Genomic DNA, 26,603 nt, shown 5'->3' with positions numbered 1-26,603 from the left:
AATTCAAAACGTAACTGATTACTCCCTCCATTAATTTTTACTTGTTCGCTTTTAATTTTGCATGTTTTATAAGAAATGATAATTAATATGAGTATTTTCCTACAATATTCCTATTAATTGATGAATAATTTTAACGTCTTGGGGAAATAATTAATTTTGGAAATGAGTAATTAATATTGAGGATAAAATAGTAAAATAATATATATATATATATATATATATATTTTGATATGTTAAAAATTGACAAACAAAAAGTAAAAATATATTTTTGAAATAGTGGACAAGTAAAATTAAACGAAGAGAATAATAGAATAATTTCAAAATAAATAAGAAGGAAGAAATGCATTCATAAATCAAATGTGTTTTATGCATTTCTTTTCAACACTTCCTAATATAGATATGTAAGAAATTATTTCAACACCTATATGACCTTTTTAAAAAATATAAAAATAAAATAAAATTGTGGGTTAGGAAAATAATGGGGGAGGGGATTTAATCACAACTTCATTCTCCTTCCGTGTACAATTTATTTACATTTGATTAATTAATGCAAATGCAACTGATTACTCCCTCATTCATTTTTAGTAGTACATTTTGAATTTAGACGTTTTTAAAAAATAATAATTAATATAAATATTTTAATATTATATATAATCTTGAGAGGATAATATGGGTTCACGTGAACCCAGGGGACCCTCGTAGATATACTTTAATAATATAGTTTTAGATATTGAGAAATGATTTGAGAAATAAATAATTAATGTTTAGCGTAATATAGAAAAAAATATATTATTTCTTATTGATATATTAAAAGTGGCAAGTAAAATATGAAAATCAATTTTTAAAGTAATAAATTAATTCAAATAAATAAGGAACAAAAGGCTGATTCATAAATCGTATATAATGGATGCGTTTTATGCATATGTTTTCAAACACTCTCTTTAGGCATCTAAGAAGTTATTTAAACACCATATGTGACCTTTTTTTAAAAAAATAGTAAAAAATAAATAAATTGTGGGTCAGAAAAAAAAATGAGGGAGGGGATTAATACGTGGAGAATCAAATCTTCCAAAACAAAGTAAAATTTTACATATTCAATCAATTGAGTTATTAAGATTTGGTCAGAGGTATATCGATTCAAGATTTTGAGAGGTTTGATGCACTATTACGAAAAGGTGGATGTAAAATATAAAATTGTTTGGTTTGACCTTAAGGTTCTTATCACCGAATCCGTTAAACTTTTAAAATTATAGGTCTAAAATCAATTCTTATATATTCAAATAGTAATTATTAACTATATTCTATGTCAAAGTTATTAAGATCGTTTGAACCCATGAATTAAATGCTATATCATTCAACACTACGAGTTTTAATATGAAGTATCACTAACACCGTAAAAGAACTATCATAACTTCATTCTCCTTCTATGTACAATGTATTTACATTTGATTAATCAATGCAGATGCAACTGATTACCCCTTCCATTCATTTTTATTTATACACTTTAACTTACCCTTTTATTTATAGTTTCTTAAAAATTGTGCAAAGTTAATAGTTGACAAGTATTGTTGGACGGAGGGAGTATGATCTTGAGAGAGGAATATGGGTTCACGTGAACCCGGGGGACCCTCCTAGATACACCTTAATAATTGATGAATAGTTTTAGGTATTGAGAAATGATTTGAGAAATAAATAATTAACGTTCAGGGTAAAAATAATTTTTTTTTTCTTGATATATTAAAAGTGACAAGTAAAAAATCAAAATCTATTTTTCTAATAGTGGACAAATAATAAAAGTAAATGGTGGAAATAATAAATTAATTCAAAAATAAATAAGACAAAAAAATTGATTCATAAATCGCTATAGATGGATGCGATTTATGCATATGTTTTCAACACTCTCTTTAGGTATCTAAGAAGTTATTTCTAACACCATATATGATCTTTTAAAAAATAATGATGATAAAAGTTGAATACATCAACAACTTTTATCTAGACTGACTAGACATTGAATTATAATTTATTTTTATTAAACATCTGAAAACATGATAAAAATGTTTCCATTATATATTTTTAAACCGCTTTACTTTTAACGGAAAAGGCGGTTATTGCCATCAGAAGACTTTGGTTGGCTAAGGAGAAAGGGTCTTCTCCATTACTTTTGTGGATAAGCCCTATATTATAGAGTATATAACTTCGATCATAGGGATCAATTTCTAGTCGCATAGCTTCATAATAATTCTGCAAAGCTTCCGCGAAATTTCCTTCGGATTGAGCCGACATCCGTTACGGTCATCATTCAATTGAAAGAATCTCCGTTCCAGAATCGTACGTGAGATTTTCACCTCATACGGCTCCTCCCTTATGTGCATATTTATATTTTAAAGAAGTTTCTATGCATGTTCAGAAATGTTCAACATATAGCTAATCATATTTTTCATATTAGCTAAAGATTTTGTAGATAATTGTACTAACAATATTTCAGAGATCGTTACGACCTTATTTAAGTATAGATACGATAAATTATAATTTTGATTCTTTGTAATTTTCAGTTAAGTATATTTAACCCTCAATTAATTGATATGTACATTTTTAAATGTCTATAATTGTAAGTCTTCACAAATATAACGAATTACTAAGTGTTAAACCATTCAATTGTCGGTAAAACTAAAATCAAACCATACTTATTTTTGGTTTTAAAAAAATGAACGTATGTTGAACGTTGAATTCAACAATGAAATTATTTTATAACATATTGATATGTTATTATGTGAGATAATTTCTACGTGATGCATGATAATTATCCCTTTTCATTGATCTACCTTACGTTTATACTATATACTTTCAATTCGAGTCTAATCAAATTTTAATAATTTAAAAGAATAAATACATTTTAAATATAGATGCAAAAGTCAATATAAAACCTAAGCAATAATATCCTTAATTTACTTTTAAGAATTATTGATAAAACAATATCTCAAACTCGAAAAAGATGTATGAGCCTAATAAGTTCGCTTAATCTTGATATAAAATAAATATGTTTATGTATCACTAGCTTAATCTTGTTATTCAATATATTTATATATCGCTTTAGTTCAATACTTTTCTTAGTCAATATCAAACCAAATCAATTCTATGTGATTTTAAATTGATTTAATTAGATATTTTGATTTGGTCCGGTCATTCAATTTCCCTTCAATACTTCATAATCGCGACACCTTATTCGTTTCCCTAAATTTCCCTTCCAAGACCCTGACCTCTATCGCGTCTCGATAAACATTAAAATAAACATTTTCCATTTAATTTTTTTCGAAGTAGGATAAAATAGCTTTATCTTGTTATTTATCAATGAGTGGTATCAAACCACATTTTTTCTATAGCTACTATTGGGAAATTAAAATAATTGATAAATGGTTTTAAATGGTAAGTCAAAAAGGTTGTAAAAAGAAAAACTAACGCTCTATATTCAATATTGTAACATTACTATTCTATACATTTAATTGTAACTTAAAAGTTCATTAATTCAATAACCAAATGTTATTCAAAGTCATAAAGATACAATGCCATAACATAAAAATAAATAATCTCAATTCACTCTATAAAACATCAACCCTTTTAGAAAAATACAAAATCAACATCACAACACACAAAAAAAATGGCAAGACTCAATATCCTCACATCCTTTATAACAATTTTGATAATTTCTAGTGCAATTCCTTCCCTTTGCAAATCCCATCATCATAAAAAACACCCTCCACCAACAATTCCACCTTCACAAAAAGAAGATAATGCACATGAAAATTACATAAATAGTTTACCAAAAAAGTTGGTAGAATATTTAGAGAATTGTACCAAGTATTTGCCTAGTAAATGTGGTATAAAAGTTCTAAATGCCACACTTAATGGCAAGGAAGATATTGACAAGAAATGTTGTCATAATCTTGTTGGAATGGGACTTAAGTGTCACAAAACTTTGACAAAAGTTTATATTGGTTTGCCTGAAGTTAAAGATAAGGTTAATTCTAAGGCTGTTAAGTCCAATGTTAGCAAAGTTTTCAAGAAGTGTGTTGTTCTTGACAAGAAGAAGAAGGAGGAGGAGAAGGAGGAAAATCATTTTACCTTTTCACCTCCAATATTGCCATAAATTTTAAGCAGAGGCGTATTCAAGATTTAGAGTCATAATGATGAAAATCGGTTCAGAATAATAATAAGCGTGATTTGTTTATGTATTTATATTTTTGTTTCTCTTTCTTTTCGTATATGTATAAGTTGAGTTTGTTGAACTCGTTTCAAATATGCCTCAGATTTTTAAGGAAAGAAATTTTTGTTGTTTAATTTGTAATAATTTCAACGATGAGTCAAACAAGAAGGAGTATCATTTTGCCTTTTCATCTCCAGTACTTACCATGAATTTTAATGAGAGACGAATTTAAAATTTAGAGTTATGATGATGATCAATTCAGCATAATAATAAATGTGATTTATTTTTATATTTCTGCCTCTAAATAATAAGTGTGCGTTTGGCCATATTTCATTATAAAATTTGAAAAAAAATAGTTTTTGTTTTCAAAATGGAAAATGACATTCAAAAATTGGAAATGTGTTTGGCCGTAAATACAAATTAGAGTTTTTTTTTTTACTTTTTGTGAGTAATTTGAAGTAAAAATATATTTTATTATTTTTCAAATTCTTGAATTCAAGTTGAATTTCGGAATAATATGGCCAACCGTGTTTTTCTATGGCCAAGCGCTTATTCAAACACTAAAAATGTCCTTAAAAATTATTTTGGTTTAAAAGTACTTAAAATAAGTCAATCCAAATAGATAGTTCATTTCAAAATTAAATGACTCTTTCCTTATTTTAGCATCAACTTTTCAATTTCAACTTTTCACATAACATGTTTAAGACCATAAGATAAAATTAAAAAGTATTTTTATACATTTGATATATCTTTAATTTAAGATCACGAGATTCAAAAATCTTTCTTTACGTTTTAAAACTCATATCAAATTAAAATTAGACAAATAAATTAAAACGAAGAGAAGAGAGTATTATTTGTGCACCATTCTTATTCTCATGACATTGTTTTTAGTTTTCTAACATTATCACTTTTCCTAGTCGAGAGTCTCAAAATGATGTCAAAGCTTGTTTCCCTTATATGAGAAGACAAGAGATAAATATTGTTTTTATATTATAGGGTATTCTTTGTAATATGTAATACTATTTTATCTTAAATAGTTACTCTATTTAAAAAGTTGTGTATTTCTATTTTTAAGAAGTAATACACCATTTAAGAGAGCAACAATCTTGTCTACTGCACTATATTTTTTGATCATAAAATAATTTAGAGTCACCTATACATCTTCTATTCTAATTTATATGCCATACTTTTTTTTAATAACAAAAAAATGACACATTTTAAATTTAATAACAATTTAACTTTTAAATATTCAATTTATCAACGAGATAATTTATAATCACGCAATCATCTAGGTTACTTTAGACCATAAGTTTCAAAAGTTTTTTTTAATAAAAAATATCGTGTCAAATTAAATAAAATCACATAAATCGAGACCAAGGAAGACACCTAAAATTGGCATTACTACGAATATTTAAAAGGCATAAACCTTATTGAGATATATAAATAAAAAATTGTGTCAACTTTAAGTGTCTATTGATGATTTCGATTTTTTATTTTGTGAAAATCATGCATATGTGACCTACAAAAATGCAGAGGGGCAATATCTTTTTTTGATTTCCCACCCCATACCCATATTGAAGTCCACATTATTTTTGAATTTACGTCAAAAAATCACAAATCAAATAAATCACTTTCTAATAAAAATAATATTTAATTTTCTACCCGATATCTATATTTAAGGTCACACTATTTTCAAATTTACGTAAAAAAAATCACACATCATCGGGTAAAACGCTTACTATCAAAGGCGTTTGGGCAAAATCACTCGGCTAAATTTATTTAAACGAAAAAAGAGAGGAAAAAAAGGGGGTAAAGAGCAAAAATGAGCAGATTGCTTTGTAAATCACTCATTCCTTTATTACTTCCTTCTTCTTTTTCTTCCTCTTCTGCTCATACCAGATTAAAATACTTTCAAACTTCTTCATCTCCTAAGGTTTCTCGTATGGCAACCGAAGCTTCATCTTCATCTTCTTCGTCTTCCGTTTCGTCGTCTGCATCTCCATCTCCTTCGTCCGCCATTGATTTTCTAACCCTATGTCACCGCCTCAAGGTACGCCGCACTCTGTTTTTGTTTTGAATTTGATTGAGTGATGATGATTGTTTTTGTGTGTATGAGTAATGAAATTGTGATAATATGAGGATCGTAGTGTGTTGTAGTTTGCTCAGAGAGAGTTGTACCTTGTGCATTGCGCGTTGTACTCTGTTTTACCTGCGTTGTTTGATTTTGCTTTTTTGTATTTGCATTTGCTCTATATCATTTTGCTTAGCATCTAATGCAGAAGATTGTAATGATGAATGTTTTGGTGTATGAGTAATGAAATTGTGATAATATGAGGATCATAGTGTGTTGTAGTTTGCTGAGAGAGAGTTGTACTTTGTGCATTGCGCGTTGTACTATGCCTTACCTGCGTTGTTTGATTTTGCTATTTGTATTTGCATTTGCTCTATTTCGATTTGCTTAGTATCTAATGCATCAGCTTGTAATGATGAATGTTTTGGCGTATGTGTAATGAAATTGTGATAATATGAAGATCGAGTGTGTTGTAGTTTGCTGAGAGAGAGTTGTACTTTGTGCTTTGTGCATTGTGCATTGTGCATTGTGCTACGCCTTACCTATGGTGTTTGATTTTGCTATTTGTATTTGCATTTGCTCTATATCAGTTTGCTTAGTGTCTAATGCAGCAGCTTGTAATGATGAATGTTTTTGTTTGTGAGTAATGAAATTGTGATAGGTGAGGATCCTAGTTTGTAATTTGCAGAGAGAGTTGTACTCTGTGCAACGGGTGTTGTACTAGGATCTACTTGCATTAGATTTACATTTGCTCTGTTTCAGTTTGCTTATTAGCTAATGCAGCAGCTTGTACTCTATGTAGCGCTTGTTGTACCACGTTGAATGTAATTCCTGTCTATACCAAATTGATCCGTTTTATGTTGCCTAGTTTATTCTTTGAATGTGATTAGAAGATGATGAATGTTTTGTGTATAAATACGAGAATCATAGTGTTTATTTTTGCAGAGAGTTGTACCCTATGCATCGCGTGTTGTACTAAGTTCTACTTGGTTGTTTGATTTTGCTTTTTGTAATTGCGTTTGCTCAATTTCAGTTTGCTTCGTATCTAATGTACCAGTTTGTACTCTATACAGCGATAGTTGTATCATGCTGATTGAAATCCTTGTCTATTTTATGTTTTCCTTTTTTCAAATTATGCTTTTACTTACATGAATGTTCTGTGTATGAATATGAAATCGTGATATATGAGGATCGTAGTGTTTAGTTTGCAGATAGTTGTACTCTGTGCATCGTGTATTGAACTATGCTCTACTTGCGTTGTTTGGTTTTTACTTTTTTGTATTTGCATTTGCTCTTTCAGTTTGCGTAGTATTTAATGCAGCAGTTTGTACTCTAGCAGGGCTTGTTGTACTATGCTGAGTGCAATTCTTGTCTATTCTATGCTTTTCTTTTTCAAATTGTGCTTTTGCTTACATGAATGTTTTGTGTATGGATATGAAATCGTGATATATGAGGATAGTAGTGTGTGTAGTTTCCAGAGACTTGTACTCTGTGCATTGTACTATGCCTTATTTGCGTTGTTTAAGGTAATATAGATGTGTGTCTTAGAATACATGACTGTGTTGTGCTAATGGTCTATAAACTTCTAATTTATATACTTACAACCTCACATAACCATTCTTTTCATATTGTTTTTTGATAAGTGAAAAGGTAATTTATAAAGAGGGATAAGCAGTAAGCTATTGCATCAAAACATAGTTACAAATTCTGCAGCATTCTTTTCATATTGTTATTATCTTATGTGTTCTCTCTGTTCCCTTGTCATCTTTTATGCACTCTGACTAAAATTTGTGTTTGGAGACACGATCAGACAACAAAAAGAGAAGGTTGGGTTCGTAGAGGAATTAATAATCCTGAGTCTATAGCTGATCACATGTACCGTATGGGAGTGATGGCTCTTATTGCTGCTGACCTTCCTGGAGTTGATCGTGACAAGTAAGTGTTTTTATTAATTGGCATTTGTACATTTAACTTTTAGGGTACTTGGTACATTCTGGTACTGTGTTTCCAGTAAACATGTGGATTCTTATAAAAGATAAATGTACTATTTTTTCTTTTTCCAAATTTAGGTGTGTTAAGATGGCAATTGTGCATGACATTGCAGAAGGTGAGTCTGTCATATATGAATATTCCATTTCAATCTTCTTTGCTTTTATGGCTATGACGTGAAATAGGCTGATATTATCTTGTGTCATCTTCCTATGACAATTTCTTTTTTCTGTTGGGATTCTTCTCTGTGTATTTAATTGTATGTGTATCTATAATAATTTTGTGTTATTATGAGCTTTATGGAATAAGATTTAATTAAGAGTAAAAAGTATGCTATAAAGATGATGGATTACTTATAATCACATAAGCTTGTCACCTCTCATAATCTGTAAAATTATTTAAGGTTGCCCTTTGGTATTACTTTCTCGGATAATGGCATTGACTATTGTTCTACAAACCTTATTAAAACTGATGAATTAAAACTTACCTGAAATCATTTGTGTCAGAGAGTTCAAATAGTGAACTCTGTTATGCAAAATAGCGAGGGTCTCTCGGAAACAACCATCCTATCTGGGTAGGAGTCAGGTCTGCGTACACTCTATCCTCCCCAAACCCCACGTTGTGGGATTTCACTGGGTCGTTGTTGTTGTTATGCAAAATAGATGGATGTATAAAAAATATGTTTGCTGAATTCAGATTTCATTCTCACAAAGGAATTGGAAATTTGTTTATGTTTTATTGAGTCAAATGATGCAAGCCCCTTAGTTTCAAGTGCTTTAGGATGCTTGTTTATTACTTCTCAGAAAATTTTAAAAAATATGAAGCTTGTTTATAATGACAAAACTGCTTAGAATTATGAACTCACAGGTGTGCCTAAGTATTTGGTTTAGGTACTTGTATTCCTTTTCTTTTGGCTAATTTTAGTATATTTGAAGAACTTGCATGAGTTACAACCATTCTAGACAGTTACATCATTGTAAATGAATGATCCTCGTAACATCGGTTTTTAATTAGATAAATGGAAAAGTAATAAGTTTTGTGGTTTCAAAGAGGACTTGTTGAACGAAATTAGTAGAGGTTGTTCGACAACTTCAATGGGAAGAACATAAAACAGCCATTAGAACACAAACTTTATCTGTCTATTCGTATAATCAATCATTTTCACTTAAAAATACTTTCACTCAAATGATCTTCCTAGGAACCAATGTCTTGTATAGATTCGGTAGCACAATCATCTGTGTGTTTGTTCTTCTAATCCTGTGATCTTTTCACTTGAAAAATTTGATAGCTTCTTATATAATTTTCGTCGTCGAATATTTTTTGTGTTCCTACTGAACAGCAATTGTTGGAGATATCACTCCTGCTGATGGAATTTCAAAGGATGAAAAGAGTAGACGAGAGCGAGCAGCACTAGAAGACATGTGTAAACTTTTAGGTGGAGGATCCCGAGGTATTGCTTCTCTTCTCCATTGAGTTTTTCGCCAACTAATATATATTATGAAAGATGGCGCTTTGACCTATTCTCATGCTGAGTATTTACTGTTGGGCAATCGCAGCCAAGGAGATCAGTGACTTGTGGATGGAATATGAAGAAAATTCTTCTTTAGAAGCCAAAGTTGTAAAAGACTTCGACAAGGTATTGTTTATGTTACCAAAGTTCAAATATGTCCCATTTATATGTTGTTTATAAGGATGTACCCAAGTGTGTAGCCTAGTGGTCATTGAAGTGGGTTGAGAACCATGAGGTTTCGGGTTTAAATTCCATTAGAGACAAAAACACTAGGTGACTTCTTCCTACCTGTCCTAACCTTGGTGGACAGAGTTACTTGGTACTTGTTGTTGGTGGGAGGTGACTGGTATCTCGTGGAATTAGTCGAGGTGCTCGAAAGCTAGCCCGTACACCACGGTTATAAAAAAAGAAGGTGTTTATGAGGATGAGTTTTGTTTTATTTTGCGATAAACATATAATACTCATCATTGTTTCGTGTCTTCCTCTTTTAATGCCATGTCACTGTATCTTGTTAGCCAATATGCATAAAAGATATTCAATAGAAACTCAATTAGCCTTCTTACATGATTGTTTAATAAAACTTCCTGCCTCGTGATAACTAAATTGCTATCCATGGGTGACCAACAGATGTCCATTCTGTTGCTCAGTTGCTGTGCTGTAATGCTATCTATGATAGTTATCTCTTTAGTTAGCATAATTCACTGCTTTCCTCTGAACTAATATGGTGTTTTCTTTCAGGTGGAGATGATACTTCAGGCATTGGAATATGAAAATGGTAACTTCCTGTTTCTCTCTTATCCCCCAGATTTCGGATGTAATATATATTACTACCTTTGTTCCATTTTGTATAACACTTAATTCTTTTTTAGTTTCTTCCAAAAGAGAATGACAACTCTCTATATTTTGTAAATCTTAACCATAAAATTTCCATTTTACCTTAATGACATGCTCTCATAGCCATAAGAATATCATGGCATATTTAAGGCCGCAAGTTCTAGTGCACTTTTTGTCAAGTTCCCATATTAGGTGTCATATTTAGGGGGTAAAATTGACCGATATTGAGAGTCACATTTCTCCAAAATTCTTTAAGTTTATGTCTGTATTTTTCATATTTTCTGAACTTTGCTGTCATACTGCATCCTTCAGAATGAGAAATATACACACCTAGTATTTGCACTATTACATTGCTAACTTGAGAATTAATCAAAACACACATGTCTTAGCATTCGAATAATATCAACTTATATTTTAGCTTATATGTACCTGATGCAATCTATACTTATAAGATTTACCTTACTAAATTTTCAAAAACTATAAAAACAAGAATCTTACATTGTAATTAATACTGATGAGTGGCTGTATAAGTTGTTTGTCTCTTGATACATGGACTAGTTCTCTTTGCCGTGAGAAGTTCTCTTTAAACTAATGCTACTTTTCTCTGTCATGCAGAGCAAGGGAAGGATTTGGAGGAATTTTTCCAGTCAACTGCAGGTGCCACATTTAACATTTTAATAATTCAACCATTATCTAAAAAAAAACATTTTTAATTATTCAACCACAGGTCCGAGACTTAAAGATTTAAATTCTACTCATTCTATGTTTTGGGCTGCCGTTTGTGTACTCTAGACCTTGATCCTTTTAGCCCCATCATAATCTACTATTGCCTTGCTGTTCTGACTTAATCATGCATCTTCTCTTAGATTGCCGAATTAGTGGTTAACCATGGAGCTGGAAAGTCAAAAATACCATTCCATTGTTTGAACTCTGGACATTTACATGTGAATTCATTGAAATGATTAGTGAATAACACAATATGGTCATTTTGATTGGAACAATCAAGTTGTTGGAAGTTGGTATTGAACTTTTGTGGATAGTTCCCCCTCCCCCTTCTGATTTCTGAACATGAGAAATCTTGTGACTTGTTTTGAATTTTTTTCCTTGGAGAATTTAAGTTTGTAGATTTTGCATATATAGTATATTTGTCTCAAACAGTGGATTTAGGTTCTCATGGAAAGGATTCTCTGAAAACCAAAAGATTGAGTAGAACTATGTAGCATAGGTTTGGAAATTAGATTTCTGAAATAAATAAAGGACGTGAAAGATATATACTCATTATATTCTCTTTTTTTTTTTAATCAGATTCTGTGTATGTATGGTACGTATTTGTGCTTGGTCCTTCCTGAGGAGCACCTTGTGTCACCTTTAACTCGAGTAGTTACACGAGAGAAATATAAATCCAAGAAATTTGTAGTCCAAAGTCATTGTAAGAATGATGTTACTAGTTTAAGGAAGTGGAAAATTTCCTTGCTTTGAGATTTGAACAACTCTCCGTTGTACTGCGCTCTCCAAGTGCTATTATAGTCTTCTTTTGCATGGATCGATTTTGATAATAACTCGTGCCTTTAGCTGATGTAATCTTTGACAACAAATCTAGGTAAGTTCCAAACAGATGTGGGCAAAGCTTGGGCTTCAGAGGTAGCATCAAGAAGAAAGAAATCCAACTGAAGTGTTGTGGTAGTCAAACTGGATAACAATTTGCACCAGGTGTATTGCTGATGACCCAAATTCTAAAGGTTGGTGGTATAATCAGTGCTTTAGTTCTTGTTTTCTCATTTAATCAGTGCTTTAGTTCTTGTTTTCTCATTTAGGAAAGGGAAAAGGTCTACAATTTCCCCCGTACTAGTCGAAATTGTTCAATCTTTTACTCCGTTAAACTTTTTGGGCCATTCACACCATTGTAGTTAAAAATTGTCGAGTTAAGGTAAAAAATACACCAATTCTGTTTTTTTTGTATAATGTTTATCGAAAAATACCTCAGCTATAAGTTGTTCACTCTTCCTATCTGAAATATCACAATAGAATAAGTGAACAATTGATAGTTGAGGTGTATTTTTGACCCTACCCCTTGCCATTAGTGAAGCTCCAACCCTAAAATGCGTAAACTCCACTTGCCCAAATTCATTGAGGAAAGATCCAAATTGAAGGGCAAAAACCGAGACTTTTCTCTAACAATGCGGTAATATTAGATCAAAAGTCTTAACGGAGGGTATAGTTGCTCTATTTTGGTTGCTACTCGGGCAAATTTGACGGTTTTCCCTTTAGAAAATTAAAATATCTAACTTTATCACACTAGTTTTTTTTTTTTTTTTTTCCAGGTTACAGGATCACTTGCAATAAACATTAAAAAGGGTTCCTACAATGTGCAGCAGGAACGTTTAGCCCAATGGATTCTCTAATGTTAGAAGAAACTTTGCATATTTGTTTTGCTTTAAGAAGTTCTGCAATTAGGAAAATGCTAAGCTTTGGTGATTTCAGATGTGTTTTTTCATTCCCCCGACTTAAATCTAAAAATTAGCTAAATCTATAAAGAAAAAAGGAAAACATTCCCCTCCTTCCCCCACCCCCAAAATATATATAATTCAGAATCTTTTTAAGCATCTTTATCATGAAAGTGATCAAGCAAGCAGATGATGGTTTAGTCGGTAAGCTAGCAAGCTTACGAAATGAAGAAAGCGAAGATGCTTTCTATTATAAATTAAAAGCGAAGTTGATAGTCCTTGTATTGATAATTATTATATTATTACATGCTAAAAGTCTTGAGACACATTTACTGAAAGGACGAATTATCAAATGATAAAATGCTCCCAAAGTTCATAAACTTTTTATTAATAGCTCATGTGCGCAAAGGCTGGCAGTTGGCACGAGACTTTTCCACCGCTGAAGAATAACATGTGATGTGATACTGTATCATACAATAATAGTAATCACAGAGAATGGAAGGCTTCGCTAATGAATTTGAATTTTCATTCTTATAGTATTCTTGTTAAATAAAAGACAATCAAGGGTAAATTTGTCAACTTTAAATTATTTATATTTATAATAAATATGTTAATAGAATTGTTCAAAAGGTAAATGTAATATTGTAAATCACGAGGGAGGATAGTGTTACGGAGCCAAACCTAAGGGAAAGTTTTTGAAATTATTTCAATAATTTTTATTTAGCTATACAGTGTAATTTTCCGATGAAGGAAGTTAGTCGACCCCCCTCAAATATATGTAGATCCGCCATTGCTCCCATCTTCCTTGTCCACTATATTAAAAATATATGTTTACTTTTTACTTATTCGATTTTTAAAATTAAAGAGAATTTATCACTCAATGCCTAATTTATTCCTTATTATTAACTATCGTCATATTGAAAGCATTAAATTTATTATATTAAAAAAATAATATAATAAAATTATCATTTGATTTATTATTCTTTAAAAAATAAATCAAGTCAATACTAGATGTAAAATAGACTAAGGGAACTGCATTAAATTAGCTTAATCATGGTAAGTTGCATTCATCTGAAATGTAAGGTAAGACTGCGTACAATAGACCCTTGTGGTCGGGCCCTTCTCCGGATCCTGCGCATAACGGTAGCTTAAGTGCACCGGACTGTCATTTTTTGCATTCATTTGACGTGAGCACCAATACCACATACTGCCTATGTCCTAATTCCTTTCTAATCGGTCCCAAAATAATGGCATTTTTTAATCAGTAGTTCCAAAATAATGAATTTTTTTTACTTTCTTTGTTCATCTTTAGTTGTTCATTATTGACTTTACGCAATTCTAAATAAATTATAAATAGAAGAATAATTTTACTATATCGCCTTTTTAATATAATAAATACAAATATACAATGTCTTCAAAAATATAATAGGAAAATGACTACTAATTAATGATAAGGATAAATTAGAAACTAAGTTAAAATTAACTCTTAATTTCTTAAATTAAAAAGTTATTATTAAATATTTATTTTTAATATGATGAATAAATAAAAATAAACGAAAGAGTATTTTGCAACTATTTAAGGACATTTCAATATTTTATTCATATTGAATCTAATTTATTTGTCAAAAGGAAAGTCCATTAAAATATAATCTTTTATTTAAAAATTGAAAAGCAATTATGAATCATTGTCTTTTTATATTTTTTAAATTTTAAATTCAATCAAATTACATGAATCAATCAAGCATTTACCCAAATTGTATCATGGTGGTTGACTAGTGGTCAAAAATACCATCAATTTTCACTATTCATTTTTCTCTATTATTATTATTATATAAGAAGAATATTCAGCTTTCATTGTTCTGGTGAAGGCGCCATCTTTGCAATGGCAACCCTTCGCAGGCTTATCATCCCCTTCCGTTCTTCTTTTCTTGTAAGCTCTCTCTTTTACCTCTATTCTTTCTGGTTTTTCTGCAGTTCTTACAATTTTTTATTCTTTTTATTTTTAAAATCATCATTTCATTTTTTCAATCATAGATGTGAATACCCTTTTAATAGGACTTGCAGATGGTAGCATTTTTTTGGTAATTTAATGGCCTAAGATGAGTTTTTATTAATGTCTTGTTTATATACTTTGTGGTTTTGTGTGACAAAATGTGCATTTAGGGTGTGTATGGTATGAAGCAAAATGTTTTTCACGGAAAATGATTTCTTGAAAAATAAGTTGGTTTCTTTCTTATTTGCTAGTTTTTGGTGGATAAGTAAGAAAATATATGCCAAGAGCATTTACTATATGTTATCTAGCGAGCATTTACTATATGTTATTTAGCAAAACATTATGCTTAGGTATGCAATTTGTTTTTCGTACTTTATTAGAGAAGTCATTTTTCTCATTTTTAAGTAACTTGTTTTCCTACAAAAAAAATATTTTCCAAACATTTTGACCAATCAAATATAGGAAAATTGGAAAACTCCGTACCGAACACACCCTTAATCTTGTGTATTTATATTCTGTTTAGTACCTTTGTTTTAATATATATTTTGTGGGTTTGTGTAACAAATGCTTATAAGTTAACATATGCACTTCATATACCTATAATCTTGTGTATCTACAGTTTCCTTTGTGGTTTTATTGTGTGTAATCAGAGGATAAGAATACCCTTTTGATAGGTTCACTAATAGTAGAAAATCCTTTTTCCTTAATTATTAGTTGTACGGATTTTGGATTTTCACCAAGGGGGTTCGAAAAATAAAAATATAGTGCTTGAGATTTGAACTTGAAACCTCAACGTGAAGTTTGAATCGCTAAACCACTGAGCCAACCTCTATTCTTATGTTCAGGGGATTCAAAATATATAATACAGTGTAATTTTTGGCTTGGGGGTTTTTGGGTGAACGGTGAACCCCCTCGCAACCCTCTATATCTGCCCCTAGGAGCTTTGTATTCATGCTGCTTAAGAACAAATGTCACCCTTATACCTGTATAATCTTGTCTAGGTATAGATGTCTTTGTGGTTATATATGTTTTAATCAACATTTTGGCCATTGGTGTGTGTAGCCCTTTTAATAGTTGTCATATATGGTGGCAAGTCTATGTTGTTCGGACTCTTCAAAAATGTCGACGGGTGCATGTCGGATACTCCAAAAGTTGTGCTTTTTGGAGAATCCGACACAGGTGCGGTGACAATTTGGAGAGTCCGAGTAATGTAGGCAAATTCTATTTCGGTGTACCTATCTAGCTTACAGAGTTTGTGGATTTTTCATAGATGATAGAGTACCTGTCTAGTTTATATGTTTGCTTTTTTTTTTGCAAACATATGCCATTCATGTACCTATATAAACTTGTGTATGTACACATGTTATTGTAGGTGTTTGTGTATTATCATTTGGATCATAGATGTGAATACCCTTTTGATAGTGTTACTGATAGTAGCAAATTTTGCTGCAGAGGACAAGTTATTCTCATTATGGATGTAAAGAAGGTACTTGTTTCCTTCTTTGTTGTGGGTTTGTTGAAACGTCTTTTCATGTTGTGTTGGGTTTGTAAGTAGCTCGGTTGTACCAGAAAACCTAATGAGATTGCTGTTTTTCTTGGAAACATAAGGGTTTTTAGGAGGCGGTTGTCGTCGATGTAGTAGTATAGCGTCTTCCGAACCGAAAGTATTGAAGTTTGAAGACCAAGAAAAACTGTTAGCAAATGCAAATGATTCACTCTCTGAGGAAGAAATCTCGAAAATTAGGGAAGAATACAATGCTGCGAAGGAGAAGTTTCTAAAGATTCCTGATGCATTGAAACAAATGCCTAAAATGAATCCTAAAGGTTGTCCATGTTTTCTTCTGTAGTGCATTTAACCTTCTATGCGAACTTCTACTACCATTTGAGGATTGGATTTAATTTAGCTGGGATAATGTTTATTATTAGGTGTATACGTTAATAAGAACATGCGGTTGGACAGCATACAAGTCTATGGATTCGACTATGATTACACGTTGGCGCATTACTCCTCCAATTTACAGAGCTTGATTTACGATGTTGCAAAACAACATCTAGTTAATGAGGTTTGTTTTTGTACTTTTCTTGTGGTAACTATTCCAAGAATAAACTTAAAAAAAGAGCATGCAGGGTTATGTTTTGCGGATAAAGTAAACCCTTTGATAGATTGCTCTCTTATTCATTTTGTGCTTCAGTTCAAGTATCCCGATATGTGCTTGGAATTCAAGTATGATCCAAGTTTTCCCATCAGAGGGCTATATTATGACAAATCGAAGGGGTGTCTTATGAAGTTGGACTTTTTTGGGTCAATTGAGCTTGATGGTTGCTACTATGGCAGGCGCAAGGTGAAGTCCAGCAAGCTCCTTATTATGTTGTGTTTTTGATTTATTTTATGGAAAATATTGGGAATACCTTATTTATCTACTTATTTATTTCATTAAATAAATAAAAATGATTGTATTCTTTGGGGATAACTGGTATTTGGTAGTGAGAGGCTGAAGGGCATCATTTTCTGATACTACAAAAAGATAGTGCAGAAGATGTGATAAAAGCACACGAAATGATGAACTAAGTGAAAAAAACAAGAAAAAAGAGCAAAAATTCTAACATAATGGGGAAAACAAAAGGAATATAACATCCATGCTATTGATAACTAATACTTTTTTTTCTAAAACCTGTTTACACTTCTCCATCCAAAGGCAAAAAAGAGGTGTCTTGAACTATGGGCTACGGAGGATAGGAGTATATCAAGTTGGGGTGGGTTGGGGGGTGGGGGGAGTCTTCACCAGATGTGAATGCCTTCTTCAATATTGGATCTCTCTTGGAAGTTGGGTGTGTTGCTAGTTGATTTGTCCTATGTATCAAAAAAAAGTTAACACCTGAAAGCATCTAATATTTGATAATCTGATGCTCACTGATGTTAAATTTTGCAGCTCAGCCGGGAGGAAATAGATGAGATGTATGGTACAAGACATATTGGCCGTGATCAAGCACGGGAATTAGTTAGTTTGATGGATTTCTTCTGTTTCAGTGAGGTTAGTTTATAGTGTTTTGATCTCTAATATTTTTTACCAGTTTCAATTTTCTTGCTTAACCACTTGCTTTTCCTTGCCAATCAACAAAGTTTTCCCTTTAACATTTGATCTATTAACGCATTGAAGAACTCATTCGGCATTACTAACAAGATTGCACTCATCGGGCATGTATATGTATTTTTGTTTAGCTCTCCGAATCATGAAAAATATTGGTGACAAATGTTTTAAAAAATTAAGAGACATCAAGAGTGGACATGCTTTAGAAACCAGGTATGCAATTTGGGAATATAACTATTAGCTGTTTGTTACAGCAACTGTGTGCAAACTTGTCGTTTCTTCTTGAACAAAAAAAAATAAGAAAGTGATTCAAATCATTTCTTACCACAATTAATAGTCAAATTCTCAAGAGCAATTTCTTAAGTAGGGTGTTACAGGTGGATATTGCCGTCTTCATGTCTGTATGTTCCCATCAAAACAATCTTGTTAGTTTTCCAATTGGATAGTTTAAAACCGTCTTTAAGCAAAAGGGGATAATGTTGTACTCTATTCGTCCCATATTTTTTGTAGCTCATATTTTATGGATGAAGGGCTGTCACATTTCTAGAGATGGTTTCTTTAGATTGTTTACAACACATGAGCACCTTACACTTCTCTTCTGATCACTTATAAAAGGGCATTGTTGAATAACATAAAAATACCTCCACTTCTTGTAAAATGTGAATCCTGTAAAGAAGCATTTGTGACCGATTAAAAGAAAAAAAAAGGAAGATGTGCCTGATCAAGAAAATAAAAAGGGGCAGACAAGAGGAAGATATGGAATGTGGGATTATTAAACTCAAGTCTCTCTCTCTTTTTATTTTTCTATTTTCTTCTAAAAAAATTAATTGATCATAAGTGTACTTTTTCTGGATTTTCGCACATTGTTCAGCATAGCAGACCCTTTAAGTTTGATCTAGTTTTAGTTTATTCTTCCCTAATCTGATCCAAGTAGTAGCAGTTGGAATTTTTCTTCTGAAGTCCACAGAAAACTGATCTTCCTTGAAAAGAATACTTACTTTGTTCCATCTTTTATAACATTCTTTCCTTTTTAGTTTGTTCCAAATATCTTGGACATTTGGGTAGTCATACCATATGATTGTGTAGTGTAAAGTAAAGGTACAGAGTAATAGGGATTAGGGACGATTAATGATTCTCTTGTCTTTAAGAATGTTGTCTTCAAATAAAGTAAATTGATGCAATTAGATAAGTTGCTGAAGAGTTTTATTAGCGGTTTTCTGACCTCTTGGGTTCTCTCTTTTTTTTTTTTTTTTTGCAGGCATGCCTTATTGCTGATATTGTGCAACATTTTGTTGATGCTAAATTGGAATTTGATGCTCGTTATGTATATGAAGATGTGAATCGAGCGATACAGTATGTTCATAATAGCGGGTTAGTTCACAGAGGAATTCTTGCTGATCCCGCCAGATACCTTGTAAAGAATGTAAGTATTACCATAGTTGCTGATCCCCCAATAGCAACTTTCAGAACTTTCACCTTCTAGACCTAATTTCACATATCCCTCTTCCAGGATCAACTACTACGCTTTCTAAGGATGCTGAAGGATAAAGGAAAGAAACTTTTCTTGTTGACTAACTCTCCCTTTTATTTTGTGGATGGAGGGATGCGCTTTATGTTGCAGGTATTTTCAAGTGGAACAAAAAAATATTGTAATCTTTTGGCTTAATATGGATCACTCATTTGCATCGTCTGCAATTTTACCTTCCTCAGATAATTTTTATGCTCAGCTGTACTTTTCTTGGAACTTCATTACCATTTTAGTTTGCATGTGACATCAGCAAACTATGTTTATAAGTTTGTGTTTATCTGTGTGGCATGTAAATTGAGAAGATAAGAGCACTCCTTGCACTGAAATATTTTGCCTCAACTAGATGAAACGTTGTTGTCTTTTACTGGCAAATTAGTTTTAGTTGCATAAGTGGACTATGGAGTGCAAAAGGGGCCAGGAATTTATGGTGGAAAGTAGTGTGCTGGCATCCTCTTTTTTTTTTTTTAATTACTTGACATGTAGAAGATCCATAGCAGAAAATTATTTTTGGTGACTGTATATCTCTGAGTCTGTATCTCTGTGATTCTTTTACGGGTGCGCGTATATACTGGTAATGCCACTCCCTCGCTCATTATCTGCATGTCTAATGTTTGGTCTAGCCTGTTTCGAAAGTGACAGTGTTATTTGATTCTTTGGCACTGTGGCAATCTTTCTTTTCATGCTTCATTCAAGTGTTTTAAATTTTATACGTCTGCAACTGTTTCTCAGTTCCCTTTTTCTGGAGCTACACATTTAGTGAAGCACGTTGCTTTTCTTTGTAACATTAATTTATTAGTTTGAGGTATAGTTAGGTGTTTTAGAATTCCCCGTCAGTCCTGTTAAGAGTCTGAGTTTTAGTGTCTTTACATGGTCTTTGCCAATTCTCATCACTTGAGTTAGCTTTTGGAGTTGAGTTTGTCCCAACTCCCAAGGTCCATTTTCTTAACATTTTTTGGAGGCGGACCCTTCCCTGATGTTGGCCAGCCAATGTTGAGGTCACCCTTGTTGTATCGTTCCTTTTGAATGTCCAAGTCCTGGCTATGCTGGAGGGTGTTAATTTAGTTGAGTATGGGTTGTAGTCTCTTTATATGATCTTGAACAGTTCTCACCACTAGCTAGCCTTTTGGTGCCGAGTTAGGCCCAAGTTCTATTTTTTTAACAAAATGCACACTATATTACCACTTCTTGTAGTTTGCAATTATTGGCATTAATATTATTAGATCTTTCAAGATTATGGTGGTGAGGATGAGCATAACCTCATTTTCCCCTTGGGAATACAGTTTGATACTTGTATCTTTCTTTTCATGTCTGCTTTGATTGTACTGTCTTTTGTTACTTTGTTATATCAGTCTGGAAGTAAAATGACTTCTCCAACTTGACACCTTTTCTTTTTGGTATATATTTCATTAGGATTCTTTGGGTCAGCAAGATTCCTGGAAGGAACTTTTTGATGTCGTAATTGCTAAAGCAAACAAGCCAGAGTTTTACAAATCTGACCATCCGTTTCGGTTTGGTTCTCTACCATTAAGTTCTCTGCCAAATTTTCCTTACGTATAACACTGGTTCCAACTATGCCATTCCCGCCCATTATCATTGTTTTTTGGGATTAATAAGAGAGTTTTGTTTGCTTTTAAAAAAATAATAATTATGACTATTTTGATTTGTTTTTTAGGATGTATCACGTCTTCTTCTAAGTCGCAATTCACTATATAAAACATTTTCCATCAGTATCCTCCTCTTAAGGCTAATTGTCTCATGCTACTATCACATACAGTATTGCCTCATTGTATTTATTGAATGTTTCTTCAGCTGCTATGATGTGGAGAAGGACACATTGGCTTTTACAAAAGTTGATGCTTTCTTGCCTGGTAAAATTTACTACCATGGATGCCTCAAAGCATTCTTGCAGATTACAAAGTGGAAAGGTCCAGAGGTATGCTTAATAGAATACAACAGCTTTTTCATGGCAAGGAAACTTTGTACTCTTTTATTACGCATATGCGAGTTTGATAAGTTAACTTACTCGTTTCTATGTATATATCCATTTCATTTCCAGACTTCTTTCATTACATTACTGAGATAAACACATGATACTTCAGGTGATATATTTTGGCGATCACCTCTTTAGTGATCTAAGAGGACCTTCAAAAGCGGGGTGGCGGACTGCTGCCATCATCCATGAATTGAAGGTGTGCTTTCTTTTATTTTATTCTGTTTATGTTAGGCCTATTTCTATTTTAGCCATAGTCTCCATCTGTACCGTTTTACATCATACTATTACTATTTGGAGCTTTAACTAACTTTTCTTGTATAATTGATCTTCTCAAATATTTGCTAAATAGCTAAATCATTAAAAAATAGTATTAACTAGTACTGCTCCTTATATAGACTAACTATGTAAATTTATTATATAAAACTACCTTTAGCTATAAAAGATGATTTGTTGTTGAAGTGCAAACTTTTGATATCAATATGAAGCATATTTATACACTGTATAAGATGTTACTTGTTTAAATAGCGACTGGGAATCTGGATTATATATAATTTGGTTTTAAATGAAATGCTTCATTTTTTTTTATAATGGTGGTGTCCGGGCTAGCTTGCGCACCTTGACTATTCCATTGGATACCTGCGATGTTCCACTAACTCTGCCCACCATAGTTTAGACAACAACAATAATACCATCCCCAGTGTAATCCCACAAGTGGGGTCTGGGAAAGGTGGATGTAATAGACCCTCGGTTCAAAAGAAAAGGAACTGAGAAAAGTATCTGATGCAGGATTGCCAGACACCAAAATAGCAATATACAAAACAAATCCAACAGCAGATAGTAATACATATTGAAGAATAGGAAACTACGCAATAACAAAAAAACTACTAATAGAAGAAGAGGAGAGGAGGCTAGCTCCCTGCCTTCCCATACAAAGTGCGACAACAATCAACTACCTACTAACCTTCTAAGTTCTGTCCTAATTTTTGACCTCCATACCTTCCTATCTAAGGTCATTTCCTGAGTCAGCTGAAGTTGGGAAAAAATCACCTAATGTTTTTCTGTCTCTGTTGGAATTTGAACTTTGTCTCCCGTATTTGCACCCATTTCATTGACCACTAGGGCGCACCCTTGGGTACAATATAATGCATCACTTATTGTTATCCTTATCAACACCTTGTTCCAAAATCTATGGTGGGAGGGAGGTTTATATCCTCTTCTTTCTCTTTTGTTTTGTCAAAATGTCCTATATTCCGTCTTTTGTTGATCAAAAGTTAAGTTAATTCCTGTTGTCTTTTTTTGTTTTCAGAGTGAGATCATGATTCAGAATGATAATTCTTACAGATTTGAACAGGTATAACTTGATGGTCTTTCATCAATCACTTGAAACTGCATGTTTGGTTATAGGATTATATGATACGTGCTGCGGGAAGGGTTCTAATGTTGATTGCATGTGTTATATATGACTTGATTATTTGATTATGTAATTCCCACGTTTCATGATTTTTGAAGACCATGGTATGATGCAGATATCTGGCTGTAGCTACGTTGAATTTTTAGAAGGTTTTAAATGTACTTTGGAAGATCTATACGAAACATCTTCACCTTCCTAAACCTTATTGCCATTCCTGGTTTTCCCTAATTATGCATTTAGGACGCATTAACATTGGAATGGCTGACAATTTAATTTCTGTGAGTTTCCTTGGGCTGTTGTCTCATTAGAGACTACATTCCAAGGTAGGAGTAAGGTCTGCATACCTGTACCCTCCCCATACCCCGCTCGTGGAATGACACTGGGTATGTAGTTATTGTTTTTGCCTCGTTAGAGAGATAACCAGTTATTTTCATTACCTTGTCTTGCCCTCTACTTCAATGAACTGCCTACTGTCTAAGCAGATTGTTTCATTAGGACATAAGGTTTGCTTCATAAACTGCTTTAAACGAGTTAACACAGAATTTTCTCGATGTATTGGTGACTTGCTTTCATTTGGCCATATGTCTCATCTGAATGTGTTGGCAGTAAATAGGCTTACATTATCTACACACTATATAAACATTTGTACGCTAAAGTCAGATTATTCTTTTCCGTCAGATCTATCCATTTTGTTACTAACTTGCTTTATTCTCTTTCCCTCCTTCCCCCATTCAGGCGAAGTTTCACATAATGCAAGAACTTCTTGGTAGGCTTCATGCCACCGTAACTAGTAGTATGACAAGTGAAGCATACAAGTCTCTCCTTAGGGAGCTCAATGAAGAGAGACAAAAGACTCGCTACAAAATGAAGGGAATGTTCAATAAATCATTTGGAGCTACGTTCCTCACTGATACTGGTCAGGAGTCTGCTTTTGCTTACCACATTCATCAATATGCAGATATCTATACTAGTAAGCCTGAGAACTTTTTGTACTATCCACCCGAGGCTTGGCTTCATGTGCCCTACGATATAAAAATCCTGCCACACCATCTAAAGGTAATCTTTTCTTTTCCTTAAAAAGGTTTAGTCATGTCTTTTATTTTACTACTTTAGACACGTGCAAAAGTTCATCTATAACTTTCTTGAAGTATCTATCCCATCTGTGTGATTTAGTTTGATTTGCGCAGTTGTTAAGATCTCTAATAAATGCTTGAATGTAATTTATATCGAGTTTGGTAGAGAAATGTTAAAAAAGGTGGTTTGAAATGTGAAAAGATGTTGTATGCCTTTGCCAATCAAAAAAGGGAAAAAGATACTGCAGTAAGCGTTGTAATAACAAAAATATATCTGCATATATAAAAAGGGAAGTAGGTACTCAGTAGGATAATTCATGTGAGTGTAACCTGGCCTAGGCACCATCATTACAAAGAAAAGGTTAAAAAGGGAAGTAAATTTAATATTTGTATTGGTAGGAGGTAGTAAGTACTCGGTAGAATGGTCGATGTGAATGCAAGTTGACTCAAACACCATTGATATAAAAAATAATAAAAACACGGGGGAAATAGGTCAAGTAGTTTCGGATGGAGGGAGTAGAATAGGCAAAATGAGATTATCAAGAAGCTTTCTTTATGTTGAAGGTCTAATAAAGTTTATTCATCTTCGACAAGAGGGCTGCTCAGATGGTAAGCACCCTACACCTCCAACTCTAAGATTGTTGGTTTGAGTCACCAGGGGAACTAAAAAGGTGGGAGCTCCTAGGGAAGGGTAAAAAAGAAAAAACAAGTTTATTCATCTTCCAAAGTTTTGCTTTATTTTGGCAAGTTTCGTTCTCAGTTGAAGTAGTTCTTGTGAAGTCCTAGGACTCAAGTTATCCATTTTTTTCCAGAACAATGAATCATGAAACTTGGATGCCAAAAGTTTGGAATTTATTCTGTTCTGCATAATGAATCTTGATCAAAATTTTGTCCCTTTGATCCCTTACACATGAATTCATTTCACTATTTCAGTTGCGCGAGATGTATGTTTTTTTTGGTTATGACTTAATTGCTAAGTCTTATATACTGTTGTATGCTCTTTTTCAAACTGCTTTGTTATGCTTTACTTGAGCCGAGGATCTTTCGGAAACAACCTCTCTACCTTCTACCCTCCTTAGACCCTACTTGTGGAAGTACATTGAATATGTTGTTGTTGAGGCGTATGATTTTTTGTCTATCTCATATCCCTACACTGATATGAAGTTTCCTTTACAGGTTTCATCAAATTTGTTCAGGACTTGACTACATCTATCATATTGCCAATGTCCAAGAGATCTTAAATCAGTATACTAACTTTTACGGCGATCTGGATATTCTCCGACAACCCATTTTCTGGAAGAAATCGCTGAATTTTTTGGTAGATTCATAAATATTCTAATGTTCTGATAAAATTGGAACGATATAGAAAAAAAATAGCGATTTTGGGTGATTGTAGTATATGCCCTTAATTCATTATGGTAGGCATAGTTCTTGTCTTTATGGAGAGAAAAGAAAAGTTTAAAGGGGCAGCATTCTTATAGTAGATGATTAATATTCAATTATTCTTGCAAGTAAGTGAATAAAATGTATGAAACAGTAGATAATATTTGTCAAACACATAATTAGAAGTTGATGATAAATTTTTCAATCATTTGAACCCATAATGGTATCACTTCTATATGTGGGAGCGTGGGTTTTATTTGAATTCTGTTCGGCGGAAAATTATATTGTATATATATTAGTTTTTTTTGTGTATGCAGACTTTTGTAGAAATGCAAGGTAAAACTCCGTACAATAGGTTCTTGTGGTTCGGTTTTTCTTCGGACCATGTGCATAGTGAAAGTTTTAGTGCACCGACTGCTCTTTTATAGTAGATATTAAAACCCCTTGATTTCTTCGTGTGTTTTATCTTCATGATTTGAACTCCTTAGTGAAACTTTTTGGTTATGTTACCTTTTAAGAGCATACTCAGAAAAATTAATTTTGTTGAAAAATCGAATAATTAAACATACCATTCTTGTTTCTTTTTTTAAACATATGTGAGAAATTCTTAGAAGCTCAATGAAATAATACATTCAGAAGAATAATAATACTAGCAATATGTTGAGAGATAATGTAAATACTAACTAATTTCTGATTACTAATACCATACTAATAATTCAACTTAACAAATAAATTAAAATAAAATGATCTAAAAGACAATATTACAAAAAATAATAATCTAATTAAAATAAACTTAAGTAATTAATTGAACCTCGATCTCATCTTCCTCCTCAAACGCTATATATTTATGATTGGTCATCGATCATCGTCCATATAATCTTCGACCTCCAAAACATAATAATTATATATATAACAAAGGCTCATAATTATAAAGCCCAATACCATATGAAGCCAAATTAATTGACCAATCAATTGAGGATGTTTAAGCCAATAGTCAATAAAATCTCTAAATGTAAAACCATATGTCTTCTCTTCAATTTTCTTCTCCACATTTGATGAACTACCAATGTTGCGTCCATAAAAA

At 32.4% G+C, this 26,603-nt stretch overlaps 3 protein-coding genes across 5 annotated transcripts; all 3 read left to right on the top strand.

Annotated features, from left to right (window-relative positions):
* Positions 1-3,655: 3,655 nt before the first annotated feature.
* Positions 3,656-4,144, top strand: LOC129892995 (protein DOWN-REGULATED IN DIF1 11-like). Its single transcript, XM_055968491.1, has one exon. It carries the CDS (start codon positions 3,656-3,658, stop codon positions 4,142-4,144), a length of 489 nt encoding a protein of 162 aa, XP_055824466.1.
* Positions 4,145-5,995: 1,851 nt separating this feature from the next.
* On the top strand, positions 5,996-13,205 carry LOC129891593 (uncharacterized). The gene is made up of 9 exons (XM_055967004.1): positions 5,996-6,251; positions 8,083-8,207; positions 8,342-8,379; positions 9,601-9,711; positions 9,818-9,897; positions 10,510-10,546; positions 11,221-11,262; positions 12,206-12,344; positions 12,927-13,205. The coding sequence occupies exons 1-8, from the start codon at positions 6,024-6,026 to the stop codon at positions 12,274-12,276; spliced, it is 732 nt and encodes a 243-aa protein (XP_055822979.1). The 5' UTR covers positions 5,996-6,023; the 3' UTR covers positions 12,277-12,344; positions 12,927-13,205.
* Positions 13,206-14,895: 1,690 nt separating this feature from the next.
* Positions 14,896-25,733, top strand: LOC129891592 (uncharacterized). Of its 3 annotated transcripts, XM_055967003.1 has the most exons (14): positions 14,899-14,979; positions 16,495-16,528; positions 16,651-16,866; positions 16,969-17,105; positions 17,235-17,384; positions 17,973-18,074; positions 19,390-19,554; positions 19,642-19,752; positions 21,070-21,167; positions 21,469-21,592; positions 21,759-21,848; positions 22,959-23,003; positions 23,799-24,119; positions 25,313-25,733. In XM_055967003.1, exons 1-14 carry the CDS (start codon positions 14,932-14,934, stop codon positions 25,337-25,339), a joined length of 1,668 nt encoding a protein of 555 aa, XP_055822978.1. In that variant the 5' UTR covers positions 14,899-14,931; the 3' UTR covers positions 25,340-25,733. The 3 variants fall into 3 exon arrangements, with proteins under 3 accessions (XP_055822977.1, XP_055822976.1, XP_055822978.1); XM_055967002.1 differs by having other exon boundaries at positions 14,896-14,979; positions 16,660-16,866; positions 16,969-17,384; XM_055967001.1 differs by having other exon boundaries at positions 14,897-14,979; positions 16,969-17,384.
* Positions 25,734-26,603: the final 870 nt, after the last annotated feature.

Source organism: Solanum dulcamara, chromosome 6 (assembly GCF_947179165.1).
Source record: "Solanum dulcamara chromosome 6, daSolDulc1.2, whole genome shotgun sequence".
In the NCBI taxonomy this organism is placed as follows: Eukaryota; Viridiplantae; Streptophyta; class Magnoliopsida; order Solanales; family Solanaceae; genus Solanum; species Solanum dulcamara.
This window is presented reverse-complemented; position numbering and strand designations above follow the sequence as displayed.

Coding starts and splice junctions, on each gene's coding strand:
- LOC129892995 (XM_055968491.1), top strand. CDS start 3,656: ATGGCAAGACTCAATATCCTCACATCCTTTATAACAATTTTGATAATT.
- LOC129891593 (XM_055967004.1), top strand. CDS start 6,024: ATGAGCAGATTGCTTTGTAAATCACTCATTCCTTTATTACTTCCTTCT. Junction 6,252..8,082: donor CCCTATGTCACCGCCTCAAG/GTACGCCGCACT, acceptor AGACACGATCAG/ACAACAAAAAGAGAAGGTTG. Junction 11,263..12,205: donor ATTTTTCCAGTCAACTGCAG/GTGCCACATTTA, acceptor CAACAAATCTAG/GTAAGTTCCAAACAGATGTG.
- LOC129891592 (XM_055967001.1), top strand. CDS start 14,932: ATGGCAACCCTTCGCAGGCTTATCATCCCCTTCCGTTCTTCTTTTCTT. Junction 21,168..21,468: donor AAATCTGACCATCCGTTTCG/GTTTGGTTCTCT, acceptor ATGTTTCTTCAG/CTGCTATGATGTGGAGAAGG. Junction 21,593..21,758: donor CAAAGTGGAAAGGTCCAGAG/GTATGCTTAATA, acceptor ATGATACTTCAG/GTGATATATTTTGGCGATCA.